At 45.0% G+C, this 22,429-nt stretch overlaps 1 protein-coding gene across 1 annotated transcript in view; it reads right to left on the minus strand.

Moving 5' to 3' along the window:
• The window catches only part of CTNNA1 (catenin alpha 1), a 175,415-nt gene that overhangs the window by 51,402 nt on the left and 101,584 nt on the right, over positions 1–22,429 (minus strand). Inside the window, exons 8-9 of the mRNA XM_014606559.3 lie at positions 18,456–18,536; positions 13,892–14,044 (exon numbers count right to left, since the gene is read on the minus strand). Coding sequence (XP_014462045.1) covers positions 13,892–14,044; positions 18,456–18,536 — 234 coding nt within the window. The remainder of the gene's footprint in view (positions 1–13,891; positions 14,045–18,455; positions 18,537–22,429) is intronic.

Here is a 22,429-nt window from a genome sequence, read left to right on the forward strand (position 1 = left end):
CAAAGTACAGAAGCATGGGAAATACCCATGATAGAACATAGACATAGCTACATCTAGATCATCCTCAACCAGTGGCTATCCAACCTCTTCTTCTTGAACACCTTCAGTGATAGTGTCCACAACTTCCCTAGACAGACAAGGTTCCTTGGGTGAATTTGATATGTTTTATTAGATCAACCCAAATAGTTGGAGAATAGTTATTAAGCAAGCTTTTGAGTTCAAAAACCCTTCGTCAGGCTAAGGAAGTTTCAGCAGTTGGTGTGTGCTCTTCCTGGATGGAATGAAGATCCATCAAGATGGCTGGGATTGTTTAGGCAGGTATGCTGCTAAGTGTCTGCCTGGTTTGCTCTTAATTCCACAATTTCTCTAGGTAGCCTGTTCCAAAGTTTGCCCTCCTCCCCCCCAATAGGCACAAAGTTCCTCCTAATCTCCAACCTAAATTTCCTCTGCTACAGCTTGAGGCAACTTATTTCTAGACCCGTCTCCCACTCCATCCACTCTATAATCACCCTTGAGATATATAAGACATATCAAATTCACCCTTAGTCTTCTCTTCTCCAGACTAAATAACCCTAGCTTTTTCAGCCTCAACTCAGAAGTCTTGCCTTCCAGGCCCCTAAATAATTTTTGTTATTCTGTTGGACTCTCTCCAATCTGTCCACATCTTTCTTGAAAAGTGAGGCTCAAAACTGGACACAGTCCTCCAAGTAAGGCCTCACCAGTACTGAATACAGCAGAAGAAAAAATAATCACTTTTCTTGATTTGCAAGTGATACTCTTGTTGATACAACACGCTGTTGACTTTTTTTTTGCCATAAAAGCACACCATTGGCTCATACTCAATTTATTCAGACTCAATGTATCCCACAGGTACTGCAGCCTAGCCACTCATTCCCCAGTCTGCATTTGTGCATAAAATTATTCTGTCCAAAGTACAGGACTTTGCATTTGTTCTTGCTGATTATCATTTCGTTGACTGCAGACCATTTTTCTAGTCTATCCAAGTCATTCTGAATCCTAGCCTGGCCCTCCAGGGTGTCTGCAACTCCACCCAACAATGTGTAGCAAATTTGCAGATAACACCATGTAATGAGGAGTGGGGGGAGGGGGAAGAGAGGTGCCAAAGAGTGGCAGTATTAATTACCATGGCTCTGGGAGGTAATGTAATTAATGCTGCCACTGCTTCCTGCCCTCTCCCCCCATATTTCTGGACCCCTGGGGACCTCCTTCCCCAACCATGCAGCAGATCAGGCCAGTGCCTGGGGTTGGTCCATAGCTGGACCTAGCACACTGCCCCAGGCTACACAGCTCTAGTCCTAGACTGGGAGTGTGGCCCTGTAGCCAGTGCACAGGGTCAGACCTAGCATGCCACCTGTTCTAGCATGCCAGGGTTATGCCCTAGTACCAGCATGTTGGATCAGATTCCACCATGCAGCCCCAGAGCTGACATGCCAGATCAGGTTCTGACATGCAGCCTCCAGCCCTGGAGATGCCATACCTCTAGTACTTACCCCTACTCCATTTTTAACAAAAAGTTGTCCCCAGAGGTATCAAAGAATTTACTGGACTGCTCGTTCACTGCTATGCCACCCCCCCCAGCAGATGTCCTGGTAATTAATTTGCCCCATGAGAAACAAGTCCTGCGATATGAAAACTTCCTTCAGTTGCTTAAAAGACGACCATGTCCACCACCTCCTCCTGGTTTGATAGCTTGTAGCAGTTGCTCATCATGACATCACCTCTGCTGCTCTCCCCTGACATCTACCCCATGGTTTTCAGAAGGCCTACATTCCACTTCTTACTGCTATGAATGCAAAGTTAAGTTTTCAAAAGTCCATAGAAGTTCCTTTGGTCAAGCAACTAACCAGGCACCAAAACTTATTTCCAGTTAACTTAGCACCTGAAACTGACTGAGTATACAGGTGGGCAGTGTAAATGCACTGCCCACCTGGAAAAAAAGTTAGAGGAAGAAATATTTACTAGGATGAACTACTTCTACAAAAAGGCTTCTGAGTCCTTGATGACATTACTTGTCTAGATTCCAATACAGTTAGGGAATAATAAGATTAAAAACCAGGCATTGAGCTATATTTGGTTACTTATACATTAAGTATTAAAAACACTAGCAGAGGTAACCATGCATGAAGCTCTTAAAGCTATTTAAAATTGCTTTTGGGACAAAAACATTGACATGCCTGGAATAGAATGTTGTTAAGCCCTCTAACAGTTTTTACCTATGTGTGTGTGGTGTGTGTTGGTTTTGTTTTTAAAGACTACAGCCACTATTATTGTGAACATGAACCATACTTTCATAGACACCTTTTACAGGCATTTTTCTACTGAATACTTATGCCCGTCACTGAGGAAAAGATAATTCTGCTGGGGTGGGGAAGAGGGGCTAATGGAAGAGAACCACCAGTTAGTCAATTCCATCTCTTCTGCATCCCATCTACCTTCACTGTCCATAGCCTTCATATCTCCTTTGGCCCCTAGAGATAAAAGTGTAAATCTCACAAATGTTACTTCAACAGTCTCCATGGATAGTACTACCAGGACTTTGTCTCTGCTGAAAAATATTCAACAGATCCATCTCATTTCAACTTGATTACTGCAGCTTCCCGATATGGTCTCCATGAATACTGAACAAGAAGAATGCTCTATTCAGTTCCACTAAAAACTCTCCATTCGTATCAAAGTTCAGTTCAAATCTGCATTCATTTTATGTTTCTATTAGCTTGTTCCAGCCATACAGATTACTCTTCTCTCTGTTGCCTGAACTTTGGCTTATGTGTATTATAATAAGACAGGCAAAGAAAAAGGAGCACCCTTTCTTCTGTTATGCCCATTCTGTCCTTTTCCCCTCCCCACTTACAACCCTTGTAAATTAAGAGTACTTCCATTTTTCTATCCTTTGTACTTACCAGCAATCACAGAATCTGCTGTTACATAATGCTGTATAGCAGGGCTGCCCAACTGGTGGCCTGTAGGCTATATGCAGACCGTGAGCAGTTAAACTGCACCCCTCGGGGCTGGTTGGCATGGCTGCCAGAGCCACTGGGCTGGTGCATCTCCAGAACACCTGGAGTGAATGCCACTGCCACCTAACCCATCTCCCTTACCCATACTTCCTTGTCCACCAAATTCAGGTCTTGGGTCACCACTCGCAACTAAAAATAAAGAATAAACTGCAGAGGAAAAAGGGGCAGGTGGGGCAAGTGGCAGTGGCATTCACCCCCTGATGAATTCACCTTCCGGCAGCCAAACTCACAAGCTGCTGCCCTGCTGCTGGGAAATGGGTTGTCTGGCTCACAGGATGCCCCACAGGCCAGATTTGTGGGGCCAAATGAGTTGGACACCTCTGCTATATGGTGTTGACATACTAAGTGAAACGAGCCACAAACACAAGAACTGTACAAAAATACTGCTTGCCTTTGTTTAAGTATGCTATGCAGGGTCTCTCTTGTTTTGTGAGGAAATGAAGAAAAGAATGATTTGGTGATGCTTTCTTATTTTACTTATAATTATGTATTTATGCAAAGAATGAATGCTCAAAAAGATATTAACAACTGCAAATGAATTTATAAACATAATAGTTGACTGATAAAATGAGCTTGGTGAGAGTTTATTCATCTGGAAGATGCATCAAATTTTAGATGGCATATTAAGGAAACGTGGGTCATTTACTGTATATATTTGTTTTAAACTGCTGTCTGTTTTATCCACAGAAATTATCGTTGCAACAATGTGCCTGTTCTCTTGAATTGTTGAATAAACATGTTATTACAAAATTTAACATGGGAATTAGATTCTTGAATTGGATGCCTTTACCTCCATTGTCCATCCCAGAGGGTGAAGACATTTACCTGGTATTGGAAGCTTATCTTTGAATGCAACAAAATCACAAATAAAATAGAAACTTTGCAAACATTTCTGATAAAACAGCTCACATCACATGGGAAGTAGGTTCTCAGGTACCACAGGAATGACAATGGTTTAAAGTCTTAAGAGATTAAAACCTCCAAGAACTCAGAAATGGTTTCATGTCAATATTTGATTCCAAGTATTTTCTCTTCCTCAATGTGCAGACCACAGGTTGAAAACCACTGCCCTAGACTATCAGCATAGCTCCTTCACTTAAGAAAACAATGACTATGACACAGCATACATGATCTTTCTGCTTCCTGGTCTTAAATCAAGGTTTTTGTTTTGGGTTGGTTGTTTTTGGTGGGCGGGGGTAGTTTGGAGTAAAGGCTTTTAGGTGAAATCTCACTTGAGAGAAGCATTTATGTATTAACTATTGAAAAAGAAGCATGTCCCTAAAAAGCAAGGTTTATTCACAGTTTAAAAGCATTATGAACTATTCCAAAATATCCTTCATCAGACCTTGCACCCTTAAAATCTTTGACATTTTTAGACTGCAAACTAGTTAGGATTAAAAGTGTACATTAGAAAGAAATCCCTGATAACTGTATCAGCACAATCTTTTTCAAACCTAAAAGCCTTCCAATTAAACTGCACAGTACCAGACAGTAGGAAATCAACAAACCTAAGTTTTAATTTTTTTCTGAAATATTAAATGCTGTGAATACAAAGTTATCGGTTCATATTTTTGGTATTTCATTTTCAAAATCAGAACAGAAAAAACTGGTATGTTGGTCAAAAAAAAGCTGCAAAGGTAAAACACAAACAGAACTGCAGAGGGGAGAATGGGAGCTAAGCTGGGCGGGGAAAGGCTATTTTGGTTGGACTGGGACTGAGTGTCAGGATGTTCGAAGGGAGAGGACTGACGAGCTCAACATTAAGTCTGATGGTTCTGTCACCTCTCCAAGGGAGCAAATAGCTGGCTCTGCTGTAGGTTTGATTGGCAAGGCTAAAGAAAATATCTGAGACTCAATTTTTAAAATGTAATGTGCCAATTGTCAAAGTAATGCCCTGGTTATTCTTGCAAGTCAACTTCTGAACTTGTACTGAACCCCCTTATAAGGTAAAGCAAATAGCTCATTTAACAGACTAACCCTAGTACAATGGTTTTGAAAGCCACTTTTGAAACATACTGTTCAATACTGTAAGAGAAACAGAGGCCTGTCATACCTCACCCATGTCAACTGAAAACCTTATAAAAGGCAGTTTTTGTCCTCTCTTGAAGCAGTAATTCGCAGAAGACAATAAAAGGCCTGCATTCCAGAAACCCATCAAGTTACCAGGTTGCCTAAGATGCTTCTGTTCTGACAGACCACAACAGGCAATGTGCTCTGCAGAGGAAAGGGGAGAGAGCACACAAAACAGAAGTGGAGTCAAAGTGGAGAAAGTGCACAAAGTGGAGAACTAAAGGGGGGAGACCCAGGATTTCAAGTCTCATCTCTACTGCTGCTGTTCTTAATACTATTAGGTGCTCCACAACTCTTTCCTAGCATGGGTTTGTACTATTTATTCTAGGAAACAGTAGCATGTTTACCCCTCCCCCACCCTTCACTCTCATATAAAGGGGAGGTAACAGAATGGCTGCACAAAAAAGTATTCCAGGCAGAGCTGAGATTAGGACCCAAATCTCTAATACTTACATTTCATCTACAGTACCTTTCAAACACCAACTTGCAAAAGAGTATGTTTATCCAAACAGGTCACAACTCCTGCTTTACTTTCTGTGGTTCTCAACCTTTTTTAGACTCATGGCACCGCTCAGAAAATGCCAGGTCTTAATTTTCACTCTTTTTTTTTTGTTCTGACCACAGAAGAACAATACAGCAGTTTTTCGTTGCAAAAAAAACAAACTAAACCAAACCCAGAAAAAAACCACAACTATGGATTTCTATTTGAAATCTCTGGGTTCACCTTGTGAATCACGTTTGCAAACCTAACAGTACTAACATTGTGTGGCGCCATGTAGCGCCCTGGTTCAGAAATCACTGTTCTAGACACCAATGTCATCCTAGTAAGAACGCCTCAGAGACAATTACGTCATGATTCCAAACAAAGCTTGGTGTTCCACATTTCAGACATTTGTCACATTTTGATGTTTCGAGTCACCCAGTAGGAGGTCCCAAGCCTGAAAGTTATGATAAATTACCATGTACATTTCTGCTTCAATAAAAAAGAAAAAGAAAAAAAACCAGAAACAGAGCCATCTATTCTCATTGAGCATCTTCGGCTCATAATTAAGTAACTTCCAGTTGTAATATTATTTCTGCAACAGGCTAAGAAAAAAAAGTCCAACATGCTATTAGGACAGTGACTTCCAACTTTTTTCATTTGTGGACTCCTAAAACTTTTTGAATGGAGCCCTTTGAACTGTAAGTGTGGGTATTCACATCTTTTTGCAACCCCACTAAACATAGTGTATGGACCCCTAGGGGTCTGTGGACCACAGGTTGAAAACCACTGGTCTAGAACAAAGACAGCTGGAAGCTAAGCAGGTCTTAATTCAATATACTCTGACAGAACAGATTCGAAAACCGTCTAGAACATGCCACTCTACTTATTCTACTTTGGAAACCAAGTGGGAGACTGGACACACACCTTGCTGTGCTTATTTGACCCCAGCTGGCGTTCCTGCCTAGAGCAGGGGGGCTGGATCCAATGATCTTACGAGGACCCTTCTAGCCCTAAACTTCTGTGAATCTGTGAAAAACAGCCTCTGAAAAACCATCAAAGCACATCACTTCAGTATTACCTCCAGTCAGAGGTGTTTATTGTTTATGTGCACAAGTGTTCTGCCTGTAAGGACAGGACTTTACACAATACACAAGCTCTGAACAATTCATTTGGTGTTTTACATCTAAACACAAAGCTAAGTCCATAATACCACTTACGCACTGACAATGACAACTACTCAGTGCTCTTCAGGATATGCCGAGTAGAAAGGCAAGTCTCGTTTACATGATAATTGACTGGTATAGTTGTAGCAGAATAATAATTCTGTTACAGTTATATGAATGTATCAGAATAGCATGTTCAAACCCAGAGTTATACTGACATACCTACAACAGACTAATTCTACCACCATGTTCTATGCCAGTGAAGTTCTCTCTCCCTACAGACCTAAGAAAGTCAATTGCTTAGAGAAATTAGACTTCAGCAGATGAATTTAGTGGAATTACAATGGTAAATTCAGATTTCTGAATGATATTAATTAAAAAAAACAACTTCTAATCTCTACCTGCAAATAAACTTTATACAATTTGTATTTAGGTAGAAGCAGGTATTTTAAAATGCAAGTTCCCCAATTATCAGTTGTGCCAGATAATTTTCAAATCAAAACTGCATTGTAAAGATTCCTGTTAACTGTGGTTAACAGTTCAGCACTGGAGTTCTAGCTCCTGCTTTAATTACAGCTGCCTAGTCATTTCTCTTTCAAGGCCATTCCACTGCAATTGTTTAAAATTTGGTTGAACTTTTCACCCTCTGGGCCGACTTTAATGTCTGGCTTCTGCAGACATTTCATTTTATACATAATTAGATAAATAAGATATTGAATAAAGCTTGGATGAAATGCAGCTTAATTTAAGAATGAAACAAGAAAAAAGCAAAAAGCACTTTTTACATGGTTTTTAATCAAATGTAAAAATTTCTAAAGAGTTCTTAGGCCAAAAAGGGTGTAAAGCACTAGAAAGTGAAAAGTTGACAAAGTATAAGTGCCTCCTACTGCCCCAGTGAAAATTGGTTTTGTTTTCCCTATGAGAAGATGCTTTAAAAAAAAAAAATCTCAAGTGTATGCATATTCAGCTTGTTTCCTCACGCACTTTTGAACAAATGCACTTCAATGTTTTACAAGGCTAGAGAGCATGAACAAATGGGTCAAATTTTGAATGCAATTCCTCACTTGCCATTTACACTATGACCTACAGTCAATCCACAGTGACAGAAGCAAGTCTGACTGCTTTTCTAAACAGCTTTCTAGGATAAAATTTGCACAAAAAATATCCTCTGCAAATCTGAATTCAATCTCTGCTTTAAAGTCTTCCGTACAAACTAGTGGGAAATTTTGCCGCTGACTATTTTGTCAGCAGATTGCAAACAGTTGTCAGTGTTGTTTCGCTTGCCATTCTGGGGCTGTCTAACCAAATAGTGAAGGCACAAAGTTTAATTTTTTTAAAAGGGAAAATGCCATTAAAGCTAAATTAAGAGGATATTAAAGCTACAACATGGGGGGGGGGGAAGAGAGCCCCGGGGGCAAGAGGGACTCAGAAGGCAAGAAATGAGAAGTTTTAAAGATGCACAGACAACAGTTAGTTTCTTTGGGGTGTCAACTTAGGTTGCTTACACACATTCAAATAACTTGGGAAACTTCTCCCGGGTTGGTTCTCCTGGTACAGGAACCTACCCAGAGCCACACGTACAGACATTCAAATACTGAGACCCTGAACAGTGGAGAGCTTGACCTGCTGACACTGCACAGGAACATATCAAAGGACTGTGAACAAACTAAATATGCTTGAGGTTGGGGGGAGTGGGAGGAGGCCGGCAGGGGGCATCAAATACGTGTGTGCGTGTACACACATGCACATGGCAGCCAAGCAGTGATGGAGAGCAGCTCCCTGTAAGTAAGTTGTGGGGGGTGGGGGCAGGGGGAACATATAACCTCCCCGATTTCTGTGCCTATAGCAGGAACAGGGCTGCAGTCAGCCTAGACCAGCAATGGCAGAAACCACCTCCGTGACCCAGCAAGCAGGACCTGGCTTGGGAAGGCAGAGTGGGGTGGCAGGACTTGTTGCTGCCACCACCCTCGTGCCAGCAATGCCACCAGCAGCATGAGGAGCTGGGATCCTGGTTTTCCATGATTAAAACAAACAAACAAACAAACAAACAAACAAACAAATTCTCAAATAAAATGGCAAATTCTGTAACAAAATCCCAGAATCTGTGGTTAAAATTAAACGCCCACCCTGACCTGTTGGTGGTGTCCCTCAAAGCCCCCCAGCCCTGCTTGTACCCCTTGCCCCCTACCCACAGCCCCGATTGAGGGGGCCCCCAGCTGCAAGGGCTATGGGGCCAGGGACCCAGGTCCGCAGTCCCCCGTCCCCAATGGAAGGCAGTGGCTGCTACAGCAGGAGCACAAGCCGGCTCCCCACCTGCTGTCTGCCTGCTGCAGGCCTAGGTAGGGCCGGTTCCCAGTGGCAGCATGCACTCCCAGAGAGCAGGGGGGGACCCATGTCCCCCAGATCTGTGTGTGGGGGGGTGGGGACAGGGTGGGTGTGCACTGTCCCCACGCATACAGAGGTGTGGCCATGGTAGCACGGAGCTTGCAGCGGCAGGCAGCTTTTGTGCTTGGCGTTCTGTGCCCTGTCGCGCCAGTCGCACATGCTGCGCTTCAGAAGGCCTGGGGTAGGGCAACAGGATGGGAAGCACAGCGTTTGTGACCCAGGGTTTGCAGCTGGCTGGGCACTCTGGCCAGGGGAGTAGGGGTTTGCAGTCTCCACACTTCCAGATGGGGTGCCTGGCTGACTGCAACCCCTCCTCCCTGCAGCTGGCTGGGGGCTGAGGGAGTAGGGAGGTTTGTAGCCGGCTGGGCACTCCAGCCGGGGAAGTGTTTGCAGCCTGCCCGCTCCCGGCTGGAGTGCTCAGCTGGCTGCAAACCCTCGCTGCTCCCAGCCAGCTGCAAACTGAAGCACCCAGCCAGACTGCCTGGCCAGGGAGTGCCTAATCTGGCCGGGGCCTGAGGGAGTGGGGGAGGCTGCAAACCTTCCACCTCCTCCTGCCCTAAGTGCCCGGCTGGCTGCAAGCATCCCCACTCCTTCAGCTCCCAGCGAGCTTGGGCACTCCCTGGCTGGACACTCTGGCCAGGAAGGGGGGGATTTGCAGCTGGCTGGGAGTGGCAGGGGTCAGCAGCTGGTCAAGCACTTGGACCAGGAGCGGTCTGAATGCAAATCCTCTCCCAGCCAGAGTGGCCAGCCAGGGAATGCCCAAGCTGGCTCAAGACTGAGGGAGCAGGGAGGTTTGTAGCCAGCCAGGCACTCCAGCTGGAGGTGGGGGTTTGCAGCTTGCTTGCTCCCAGCCAGAGTGCTCAGCCAGCTGCAAACCCCCACCACTCCTGGCCAGCTGCAAACCTCCCCTCCCAGCCAAAGACTGCCCAAGGTGGCTGGGGGCTGAGGAAGTGGGGAGGTTTGCAGCTGGCCAGGCACTCCGATTGGGAGCGAGGAGGCTGCAAATGCCCTCCTGGCTGGAGTGCCCAACTGGCTGCAAACCTCCCCGCTCCCTCAACCCCTAGCCAGCTTCTCTCCCCGCAGCTCTGCCCTTCAACCCCGAAGCCCCACTTGCCTGCAGCAAGAAGAGTGAGCATGAAGCAGCCTCAGGTAAGTGATAGTGTCAGGCTCCACCCTTCCCCCTCCCCCTGCCCCTTGGGGCAGGGTTGTGGCCTTCCCACCCCTTTTGCAAACAGCTCTTGCAGCCTGGAGCTCTGCCAGCCTGCAGAGCTCTTTGCAAAAACAGGGAAATCTGTGGGTTGCTCTGCTAAAAGAGAAAATCCACATTTTCCTTGCTAGAAACAGGAAATCCACATTTTCTCCATTTTTCTGTGGGAAACAGAAAACCCGGATCCCTGATGAGGAGTAACAGGTGGGGGGAGGGGGAGGGGAAAGAGGGGGAGACATGCTGCCCTTACCTTCTTCTGCCACCAGCTGCTCACATGCTGGGCCACAGTTCTACCCCACTGCCATGGCCCAGCCACCTCCACCACTCCCGTTAGGCTGCAACTCTACCCTGGGAGATGGGGTGAGGGGCAGTGCAGGTAACCTGAGGGGAGTGGAGACAGCTCCTGCCTGGTCCAGCCAGGCTGCAGCCCCGTGCCTGCTGTTGGTGCAGAAATCGGGGTGGAGCAGGAGAGCATGTGCATACCCACCCCTGCCCCATATACTGGGGGTGCTGGGGGAGGGGGAGCAGCAGGTCAGGATTAAGGGTCAGCAGCAGGACCAGGGGGTGCAGGTCAGGGGTGAGGGGGACCTCGAGTCCAAAAAGGTTAAGAACCACTGCTCTAGAGGCTTCCTTAGTCTGCATGCCTTCGTCTACACAGTCTCCCGGGGACAACGAGGGGGTTATGCTGGAGGACTATATTCTTTTCCTGAGAGAAGCCACAGCATATACAAACATTGGATCTCCCAGGAGCAACTTCAGGTTCTCTCCTGAAGAGGCCAGGCCATTTTTTATCACCTGGGAAAAAAAGCTTGAACCTCTGTACACTCAGTTTCTCCTGGGGGAGAAGCAACTCTCCCAGGAGAAACTGAGGATGCCTGTATAAGTGCGGAGGCTGCTGGAACAGCATAATTACTGTGCTCCAGAAGCCTCCCATGTCTTGTGTATCAGTGTCCCTGTGCTTTAAAATGGTGACAGGGGTGCTTGAACTAAAGTTCATCAAATGCGCCTTAGTTTAAGCACCCCCGCCACCATTTTGAAGTGTGGGGATGCTGATACATGAGATGTTGTGGTGCATTAATTAGAACGGCTCTCGGAGCTGCTCCGATTAAAGCGCAGCCCACCACACGCATATGTAAAAATGCCCTGAATGTCTACACAAGGCCTTAAAGTACTGCTCTTATTCAGTTTATGCTGGCCAAACCACTACAATCATAAACCTACAACAGCTCAAGAAAGTATCTTGCCTTAAAAAAAAAAAAAAAATTGAAATACAGAAGTTTACAATAAAATTTGCTTTAGGCCTTAATACAAAATACTGAGACTGGCATAAAGTACTCATAAAAAGCACATTTTAGACGCACAATGATGGGCAGTTTACACAAAGCTAAAGACAGACTAGTAAAGCTTTAAGTTTTAATTTTTTCCAGGTAGGGTTGGATTTTTCCAGGTGGTCCAAAAAATATGCAAGGGGAAAGGGGTTTGGGGGTAATATTTTTCTTAACCCAACCATATAGATATTAGACAAGCCTTGAGGCGCAAAGGGCCCCTCTTCACAGAACACCTTTAGATGAAGTATGTGAGGGGCAAGGATTTGGGTGGGTGATATCTTTTATTGGAGGAACTACCTGGTTAAAAAGTTAGACAAGCTTTCAAATGCAAGGCATTCTTTATGGGCATCATTCACTCAGATGTTGTAGCAAAACACTATTTATTCAATGATATCAAAACCTCATTAATCAGGGAATTCAGGTTGCTTTGGACATAAATTCACTGTTCTTCCTTTATTCACAGTGAGTTTCTCCATGATGGGTAAAATGTACATTACTAAATCCAACAAAGTGTTCAAGTTACCTAAGGTTATACTAACCTATACTAAAATGCCTCTCAATACTTATTTAATGCACCTATATAATGGTGGCAGGAGTACCTTAAACTAATAAAAAAATGTAAAATTACTGCAAGGAGAACTACCTTCAGTAAAACTGATTTTGATAGTTACATTGTTCCTTTAGAAAAATAAAATTCTCACGATGTAAAAATATCCAAGCTTGAAAGGTAAATGGACTCAACTGTGGTCAACCAGCAGAATAGCATATTATCAGTGACACATTTTAATCAGCATTTGACTTTTTACAAATGCTACTGAGCTTATTAGCACCAGTAATGATTCACTTAGCCCCGCAGCAGCATATAAATGGATACAGCAAAACGTTTAAAAAGCTAGCAAAACCAGCTATGCATTAAGAGTAAATAATAACTGTAGACTGTGTTCCTTAGGTGTTTAGTTTTCATTACCATGAAAGAACAAAATATGAATGCTAAGGCAGTAGGTCAATGTTAAGACATACTGGTCGCGCCTACACGCGTGCTTTACTGTGAAGTACACTGCTGAGTAAAGCATCACCATCTACACGTGCAACGGCATCAGGCCACAATAAACCAATTACCACTGCCATAAAATAGTATTATCAGGGACAGTTCTATCTTACAGTGGAATAATTAACTGCAATTAAATACATGTGTAGACACTGACTATGGGCATAAATTGTGCCTGGTCAGCCCAGGCAGCAGGGGGCCAGACTCCTGCCTCCTGCATGGCTCCATACTTTCAGCACCCTTGTACACCAACCAGCCCCTCTGTTGCTGCCACCTGGAGCCTGGGGCAGAGCAGGGCAGGAGTGGTCCTGGCATAAACTGCTCTGCCCCAGCTCTAACTGCTGCTGTGTAGATGCCGCACCTGGGAGTAGTTTACTCCAGATCAAATTGCTCCACAGCTTATTGCATGTGTAGACAGAATCACTGAGTAAGACATGGAACAAATTTCATGTTTCTTAATTGTAAATCAGTTGCCAAGACATTCACTTGAATGACAGACTGACCCGTGTTTTACGTACTGCAATTAAATGGAAAACTAATCTGTTTAAAGTAAACATTGTTAGAAATATCTTGCAATTAAGAATGAATTTTATTTGGTGCGCAAAATTTACAATTAGTATTTTTATACCAATCCCATTTTAAAAGTTGTGCACTGACATTTATAGTGTTTTATATGGAAATCTGCAACTTTCATTCTAGACTTCTAGAACTCAGCTCATTTAGGTACAAATTTAATTGGAAATTTATATTAACACACATTTTGTGGGCATGAGACACACCAACTAACACTCAGCAATTATTCATTTCACTACCTTAGAAAAATTTTAGTGCAATATAAACAAACGAATCCACAGTATTCAAACTCCTACTTTTAAATACATTTCCAATATAGTTCGAGTCTCTGATGCATTATAGCCATTTCACTAACACTACAGCAGAAGCAACATCTTGGTATATCACAGCTTACAAGATTTTTTTGGCGGGCAGGGGGGGTAGGCACCTGAATGAAGATTTAACTGAACTAACTGAATTTAATTAACTGAATTTGAAATTAAATTACCTGCACATTAACTGAATTTGTTAAGTGCTAGAATACAGCTGAAGAAAACTTAGAAGTTAAGTTAAAATTAGTACGAGTGCTATCTTAACTAGGTTTGTACCACCTTACCTCAATCAACTTATTGGCATGTTCACGGAAAACCTGTGCATATTCTTTAACTTCTTTTTCATTCCCATTCTTGGCAGCTTCAATCAATACGAGAAGTGGAACATTTGTTTCCAGAAAAGAGTCTGACACATGATCCATAACAGCTTTGCGGAGCTAAAAATTAAAATCAAAATTAGTTAATTTTCTTTTACCAGAGATTAACTGCCATTTTATTGCAGTGTAATAGACATATTTGTTTGTTACAAAAATCTGGAGCATTTGTTTTACATCCAAACCCTCTTTTGCTACCCGACAAAAACTTTTCTGCTGTTGTGCTCATGTGGAAGGTTTTTTGTTGCAATTCCACTAAATCCATTTAAAATCAAGAATGCCTTTGACCTGGTGTTCCATGATGTCCTCATGGAAAAAATGGGGAACTGCGGCCTAGACAATTTCACAGTCTGATGGCTGGGGAATGGGTTCCATGGACAGACCCAGAGAATGATAGTTGACGGAACCGAATCAACTTGGCACACTAACTAGTGGCACCCCATAGGGCTCCGTTATCAGACCTGTACTCTTCAAAGTGTTTGTAAATAATCTGGACTTGGGTGTTATAAATAGCAGCGCAGAGAAGCAGGGGGAGGGGCCACCATCACTTTGCACCACTGCGTGCCATGTGCCACCACTGTTTTTGTTTTTGCTGTGCATCACCAGCACTTGTGGTTTTGCCACCCTGGCCCCCCTCCCGCTCATTGACCAGCCACCGGGGGACTCCCTGCTTCTTGACCGGCCGCCGGGGGTACTGACCAAAAAAGGTTGAAAATCCCCGCCCTAGAGGACAGGTCGGCCTGGATCACCAGCCTTGACAGACTTACAAGGTGGAAGGATCAAAACCTGATGGCATTCAACACCAAGAAATGCCAGGTTCTCCACCTCGGGAGAAAGAACCCACGCCACACTTACAGGTTTACAGCGTAAGCAGTGCTATATTAGCTCGCATCACATCTGAAAGAGACTTGGGGGTCATGATTGACAACAAGGTGAACATGAGTTAGCAATGTGATGCCGCAGCTGGCAAAGCAAGCAAAACTCTGGCCTGCATCTTCTGATGCATCTCAAACAAGACCTGGGAAGTCATCCTCCCACTTTACTCAGCCTTGGTGAGACCACAGCCGGAATACTGTGTCCAGTTCTGGGCTCCACAATTCAGAAAGGATGTGGAGAAGCTTGAGAGAGTCCAGAGGAAAGCCACGTGAATTATTAGAGGACAAGAGAACAGGCCTTATGGAGGAGGCTGAGAGACATGGGACTTCATTCTGGAAAAGTGTAGGCTCAGGGGGTACTTGGTAGAAGCCTATAAGTATATAAAGGTGTGTGCTTCAGGAACTGGGAAAATGTCTGTTCATCAGGGCACCCCATGGAAAGACTAGGTTCAACAGTCACTAACTCTTGTAAGACTGTTTTAGGCTGGACATAAGGAAAGACTTCTTTCCTGCCCGAGTCCCTCAGATGTGGTGCAGGCACCTACTCTGGATCCTTTAAGAAACACTTGGATGCCTATCTTGCTGGGATCATCTGACTTCTGCTGACTGCCTACCCTTTGGCCAGGGGGCTGGACCCGATGATCTTGACAAGTCCCTTCCAGCCCTAATGTCTAAGATAATCTGTTTCACAGATTTCAAAAGTTAAGGCAAGCCTGTAATATAGACTCACAGACATTAGGGCTGGAAGGGACCTCGCAAGATCATTGGGTTCAGCCCCCTACACCAAGGGCAGGAAGTCAGCTAGGGTCAAAGGATCCCAGCAAGATAAGCATCCATACGCTTCTTAAAGGAGTCCAGAGTAGGTGCTTGCACTACCTCTGGAGGGAATCTATTCCAGGCCTTGTGGACTTGGACAGTAAAGACATTTTTCCTTATGTCCAGCCTAAAATGGTCTTGTAGGAGTTTGTGACCGTTGGACCTCATCATCCCTTGAAGCGCTCTGGTGAACAGGCATTCCCCCAGATCCTGATGCACACCCCTGACATATTTATAGGCTGCCACCAGGTCACCCCTGAGCCTGTGCTTTTCCAGGTTGAAGTCTCATGGCTCTCAGCCTCTCTTCATAAGTGCTATTCTCTTGCCCTCTGATCATGTGCGTGGCTCTCCTCTGGACTCTCTCAAGCTTCTCCATACCTTCTTGAATTGTGAAGCCCAGAATTAACTGCAGTACTCCGGCTGTGGCCCCACCAAGGCTGAGTACAGTAGGAAGATGACATCCTGAGATCTACTTGAGAAGCATCTATGGATGTAAGCCAGAGTTTGGTTTGCTTTACCAGCTGTGGCATCACATTGGTGGCTCATGTTCATCTTGTGGTCAATCATAATCCCCAAGTCTGTTTCAGCCGTGGTGCTAGCAAGCATAGCACTGCCAAGCCTATAAGCGTGCTGCAGATTTTCCCCCCTACCCGCAAGGTGGAGTACCTTGCATTTGTCAGTATTGAATGTCATCAGGTTTGTATGGCCACATTTAAATTAATTTAGAAGTGTTTATGCTAGTTTGACTACTTTTTTCTTTGCCAATTAATATGTTGATTTAATGTATTAATTCTACATAAGAATAACATTAATTTTTTTAAACACTTTACTAACTTTGACAACACTAAAACCACCATATTTTGATATATCCAGGGTTAGAGTCAAAGCAACATTTCTCTTTTGTAAGTGACTTGTCTTTAGTCTGTAACATAGTATGCACATACACATTTCACACCAAGAAAATGCTCTTTAAAAATAGTTTACTGACTTGTAATTTGAGTCCACAAGAGCTGTTTCTTCTTATCACTGACTTACTATCATTAGCATGACAATTCAACATCTATACAGGGGTGGGCAATTATTTAGGCTAGAGAGCCACTTAACAAATTTTGGTGAGCTGCTGAGGGCCGCAAGGGCAGCCCCATCCCTTGATAGGTGCCCTGACCCCTAGTTGCCATCTTGGGACTAGAAGTCCCACCCCTAACCCCTGACCTTTGCCATCAGAAGTCCTTCCCCTTGCCCCCAGAAGCACTCCTTTGGTTGGGGGGGGGGGGGGTTGCCATCTTGGAACCAGAAAAAAAAAACATACTAAAAATCAAACATTTACTATAACATTTTAATTTTATTTCAAAAAATGTTTTGCCCTGATTTACATGATTTGTGCAGTGTACACAGAGGTGACTGCATAAAAGCTCAGTCTTATTCTTGTACACTGTGTGGGGAATGTACAGGGTGTGGTTGGAGGGTAGTATGTGTATGTGTAGGGGCTTATGGGGGGTGGATCTGGGGTTTGTGGAAGGGTGTGGCTGTGTGTGTCAGGATGCGAGTATGTGTGTGGGGGGTGTGAAGGGGGTGAGTGTGTTGGTAAGGTGTGGCTGTGGGGGGAATGTCCTCCCCCACTCATCCCCCCATATGCCCCACCCCGCTGGCACACAGCACCCACCACCAGGAGCAGCGGGCAGCAGCAGCAAGCAGCAGGCCCTTGGCGTGCTCATGGCCTGCACAGGCAGAGCCGCCTGGTGGCACATGGCTCCAGCCACTTCAGGGAGCTGCATGTGGTGGCAAGGAGGGGGCCAGGCGAGCCTACCTCCATCATGCAGGGCTCCCCACATCTTATGTGCAGTTCCTGGGACCTGGCCAGAGCTGCATGCTGCAAGGGGGGAGCCCTGCGTATTGGAGTCAGTGGCCTGGCCCCATTCCCTGCCAGCCATCCTAGCTCCATCACACGGGGCTCCCCGCCACTTCTGGCAGAGTCCCAGGATCTGAATGTGGCAGCAGGGAGCAGCAAAGGTCACTGGCTCCATTGTGTGGGGCTTGCCCCTGGTGGTGCAAGTCCCAGGAGCTGCATGCGAGTCACAGGGAGCACAGTACAATGGAACCAGACTGATCCAGGTGCCATGCTCCCACTGCCATGCTGGATGCAGGCCCCAGACTCCATGCTCCCACCCAGCAACACCTTCTCCCTGCCCCCACCCCCGCCCCACCGGTGCTTCCCTTCCTGCTGCCTTGTTTGCTGCAGCAGGGACATGAGGAGCCAAGCAGTTTTTCTAGCAGCGGCAGCAGCAGGTCTGCCCAGAAACTGTGTGGGGAAGAGGCCTGGCCCAGCCAGCACACAAGGGTGGGAGTGCAGTGCACTGCCCTGGCAGCAGTGGGTGGGTCTCAGGTCTCATGCAAGTGCAGCAGGGGCTGCTGCGGGCTAGGCGGGACACAATTAACTGGTGGGCACCTGCCCACAGCCTGGACCGGGGGGGGGGGGGGGGGGGGGGGAGGAGGAGGGAGAGTGCCTGACAGGTTGAATCCATCTCGTGGACTGTATTTTGCCTAGCCCTGATCTATAGTGTCTTGTCTATACTAGTTAAACTTTAAGGGATTACAATTCAATCCCTTATACTGTTGTGAGAACCAAACACTACTAGCTAGCTTCCAATGCATTCTACAAGAAAAATAAGCAACATTACCATCATCAAGCAGCACAAAGGAGCCACAAAATAAAATATTTCCAACAGTGAACTTATTTAGAAATGCGTTACTTTGTACAAACATTAATTTTACTTATTCTGTACCTGTCTGCGCAAGTCCCTCGTCTTTTTAGTCATTTTGTCTATTGCAGAATTCAGAGCATCACTTCTTTCTTTGCGACCAGCCTGGAGAACATGAGACAGAACAAGGTAAATATATGTTATTTATAGTTTGTTATGAAGAAAATATTTGCAATTTACTTCAAGAACATGTTTACACTCATTTAAAAAAAAATTATATATATACATAAAATGAAAGCTGTTTGTACCCATGCAAAAAGAAGCAATCTCCCTATTAAAGTACAACATGGTCTTTTTCAGTGGTCTGAACACATTTCCTCTATACTTTTCTCAAGAGAAGCTATTCAGGGATGTAGGAGAGGGGGACTGGCAATTTTCAGAGTCTTTTAAGTCAAAGGAGCTTGGTTGACTCACTAGGAACAAATCCAAAAACAGTATTTCAAACCCAGGATTCTTTTGATTTTTTCCTTACAGATCTAAGGATGCCCCTAACACCTCCTCCAGCAAAAAACCCCTAGAAGCTACAGTTCATACTCTCACCAGGCTCATGATATGAAGAGACGCATATATGGCACAGAGCCATGTCTAACCCTCACTCAAGCATTTTAAGCAGAGGGGATAATAGTCCAAAATGGTCATTTGCAGGATAAAAGATGAACGTTTCTTAGAGAGTTTTGCACTTCATAGCCACTATACCAGACATCTTTCATGCAGCCAGAATGGTAAGCTAAAATTCCAAAAGTAAAGAACATCACCAATATTAATATCTGAACCCACTCACAGAGTATTGGACTGAAGAGTACTGGATTATTAGTCTTTGGTACAGTAAGATAGTACACTATGAAAACTGATAAGAAACCAAGGGTACAATCTGGCTTTGATTAAGCAGACAATGCAGGTGAACATTTCATAATACAAATAATTATATTGGCCACTCAACATTCTGAGAATTATTTTAGCACATGTATATTAAACTTGGTGGGAAAAAAATCATATGTTTAAAATATGCTTTAAACATTTACAAAGCAATTTTACAAAGTTCTTTCCTGTGCTCGATGCAATTAAACTGCTGAAAAAAGAACACATTAACCACTATTAAAGTGAATGTATGCTAATTATCAATTCTCTAGATGATAGGATGATTTGAAAGATCTGGATGGGCAGCTTTGAAATCCTAACAAAAGGATCTGGAGTCTTGTATAAAGTAGAAAGATGTCAAATGATTGATGGGCTTAAACTAAACTGGGGACAGCCAGGCTCAGTTATATTTTGATCACTGGTAGCTACCAAGCATACATTATTCAAAACCTGTCACTATCATGGTCAGATAATTTGATTCTATCACACAGATTTCAGTAAAAGGAACACTGCAATCCAAACTATTACTTGAACAGCAGCAAGTTATTCAAACTATTCCATCTTTCTTCGTCCTCAAAGTGGTCTATTAAAGTATTTCACAAAATGAAAACTACTGCTTATTTCTAAGCATACAGGTACGGAATGCATGTCAAAACCTTCCATTCACTAAGATTTCGTAAAAAAGCAGTGGTACAAACGGTTCTGCTTTACTGAATATATTTTACTTACTTCAAGTGAAAGTTCTAGCTGGGTATCTGAGACTCATTTAAACCAAAGAAAAAAGTGGCTAACAACAAACGAGAAAGATAATCATCCTAAGTGGAATATGAATTAGCCAGCTTTATGGTAGCTTACTTAGGCCAATCTAAGAGTCAATTTACCTGTACAACCATCAGAATAAATGCTTATGGCTCATTAATGAGAAAAGGGCAATCTAATAGCAGTTACTTACTGAAATCTCATGATTTACTAAGATTTTCCCAATTGTGACATGATCACCTCAACAATGTAGCTCAAAAGAAATGCATGGTATTATATCCTGTTTTACCTTAACAAAGATAAAAAGCCAAGCATTTGATTATTTTTAAAGAAATACAATTTTACTTCTCACATAGTCTATAAAATTGTTTCAAAATTAAAGCAAAACTGAAATTTCTTCCAGCTTGTTAACTTTATCTGGTATTCTCGCATTATAGTAAAGAAGCTCTAGGAAACGAGGAATAAGGCAGCTTTCACAGGATTTTCTAACAACAAAGATGTCTCAACGTTGCTCTTCTGACAACTGCACCAGCAACCTGCCATCCCATCTTTCAAGCAGGACTTGCTGTAGCAGGTCTTAGCTGCCAACACAAAATCATAAGCCAACCAGTGATAACCAATAAAGACAAAAAAAACACTGCATACTGGGACCTGCAGTCTTGATGAGTCACATTTGTATAACAGCTCAATGCAGCCCGTGGCTCATCTTGCACAATTCCAGTGCAGTTTTGGCTACATAAAATCATACAGTAAGGTCAGACAAAAGCACAACGATCTTCACAGGTCCTGGTTTTCTATGTTTTAAAATTGCAAATTTTCTGATTTAACACAAAATGGCAAATTCTCCGATTAAAAACCCCCAAATCCAAGTTTTTCCATGATTCAAATGAAACACCGCTATATATACACAAGTATCAAGTGAATGCAATGTTTTATTGATATATATACAATTTTAACGTAATTTGGATGTCTAAGTGCCTCAAATCACTATAAAATAAATTCTAAATACCTATAAAATGCTGACATCTGATTTGGGGTTTTTTATCATGGAAAAAAAATCAGAGCTCCTCCTGCCCCCTTTGCTCACCAGGATGTGGGGTCCAACTGTGGCTGCCCCCCCCCCTCACTGCTTTGAGATGCTGCACAGCCCTGATATGCTGGTGCCCTGGCCCATGCCATTGTCCCTCATTCCCCACCCACAACCCCGCTGGCCCTGCGGATGCCCCTCCCTCTGTACCCACGGCCCCCCAGCCCTGCAGGGGCCCTTCACCCCCCACCCACAGCCCCCCCATACCCATCAGCCCGGCTGGAGGGGACCTCCAGTTACCAGAAATATGAGACTAGAGACCTGGGTTTGCGACCCTTGGCCCCCACAGCAGCTCCTGAGCCCTAACTGCCACCCATGGGAGACAGAGCAGAGTGCGGAGCCCTGCTCCCCTTCCCCCAAGGATGACACAGCTGAAGCAGAGCCTGTGGGGGCAGCAGGTGCAGGGGGAAGAACCAGCTCTCTGCCAATGTATGCACTGCTGGGGTGGGGCATGGGGGACTCATGCCCCCCAGATTTGTGTGGGGTGGGTGAAGGCTCGGGGCTCCCTCCCCTGCTGCCCTCCCTCTGGGGCCTCTGTGGCGCAGTGGGTGGGACCTGGCACGGCAGGTCAAAGCAGGGCTGCACGCTGCTGTTGTGAGCCCCAAGCTGCTATCCCTACTGCCTGCCAGGCAGACAGGGGGTGCTTTGCCATGGCAGCGCAGGGCTCCCAGCAGCAGTGGCATTGAACTGCCCTGCCTTGCCCTGCCATGCCAGGTCCCACCCACTGGGCTGTGGAGGCCCCAGGAGGAGGGCAGCAGAGCAGGAAGCCCAAGCCCACGGCAGGCAACCTGCCCCCCCTGCACACAAATCTGGGTGGCACATGCCCCCCATGCCCTCCACAGGAGTGCATGCAGCAGTGGGGAGCCCCCCAAAGGAGTCATCCTATCCCCCAGACAACCCACCCAGGGCCCTGTCCTGCTCCCTACCTGGGCCCTGCGACTGCACATTCCAGCCCCGGGCTCCACACGCTGCCCGGGCTAGGCAGCAGCCCCAGCCCCACCCAGCTCCCTCCCTCCCTCATTATGGGGCCCCCAATTCCCCCCCGCACAAGACTTATCTGCAGGAGTTGCTCTCCAGGCTGCCCAATGACCATGTGTAGGTGTACATGTGCACATTCACATGGTAACCCCTACCTGACCATCCTTCTCCTGCTCCTCCCAACCAGCCTGCAAGGGGAAACACACCGTTTCCTGTGTTTTTCTCTTTTGAAGGAGAAAAATCTGTGTTTTCTTCCTTACAGTGAGAAAATCCGTGTTTTACCATGGCAAACAGAAAAACTGAATCCCTGATGATC

The sequence above is a fragment of the Alligator mississippiensis genome, chromosome 9, assembly GCF_030867095.1.
Source record: "Alligator mississippiensis isolate rAllMis1 chromosome 9, rAllMis1, whole genome shotgun sequence".
Taxonomy (NCBI): Eukaryota; Metazoa; Chordata; order Crocodylia; family Alligatoridae; genus Alligator; species Alligator mississippiensis.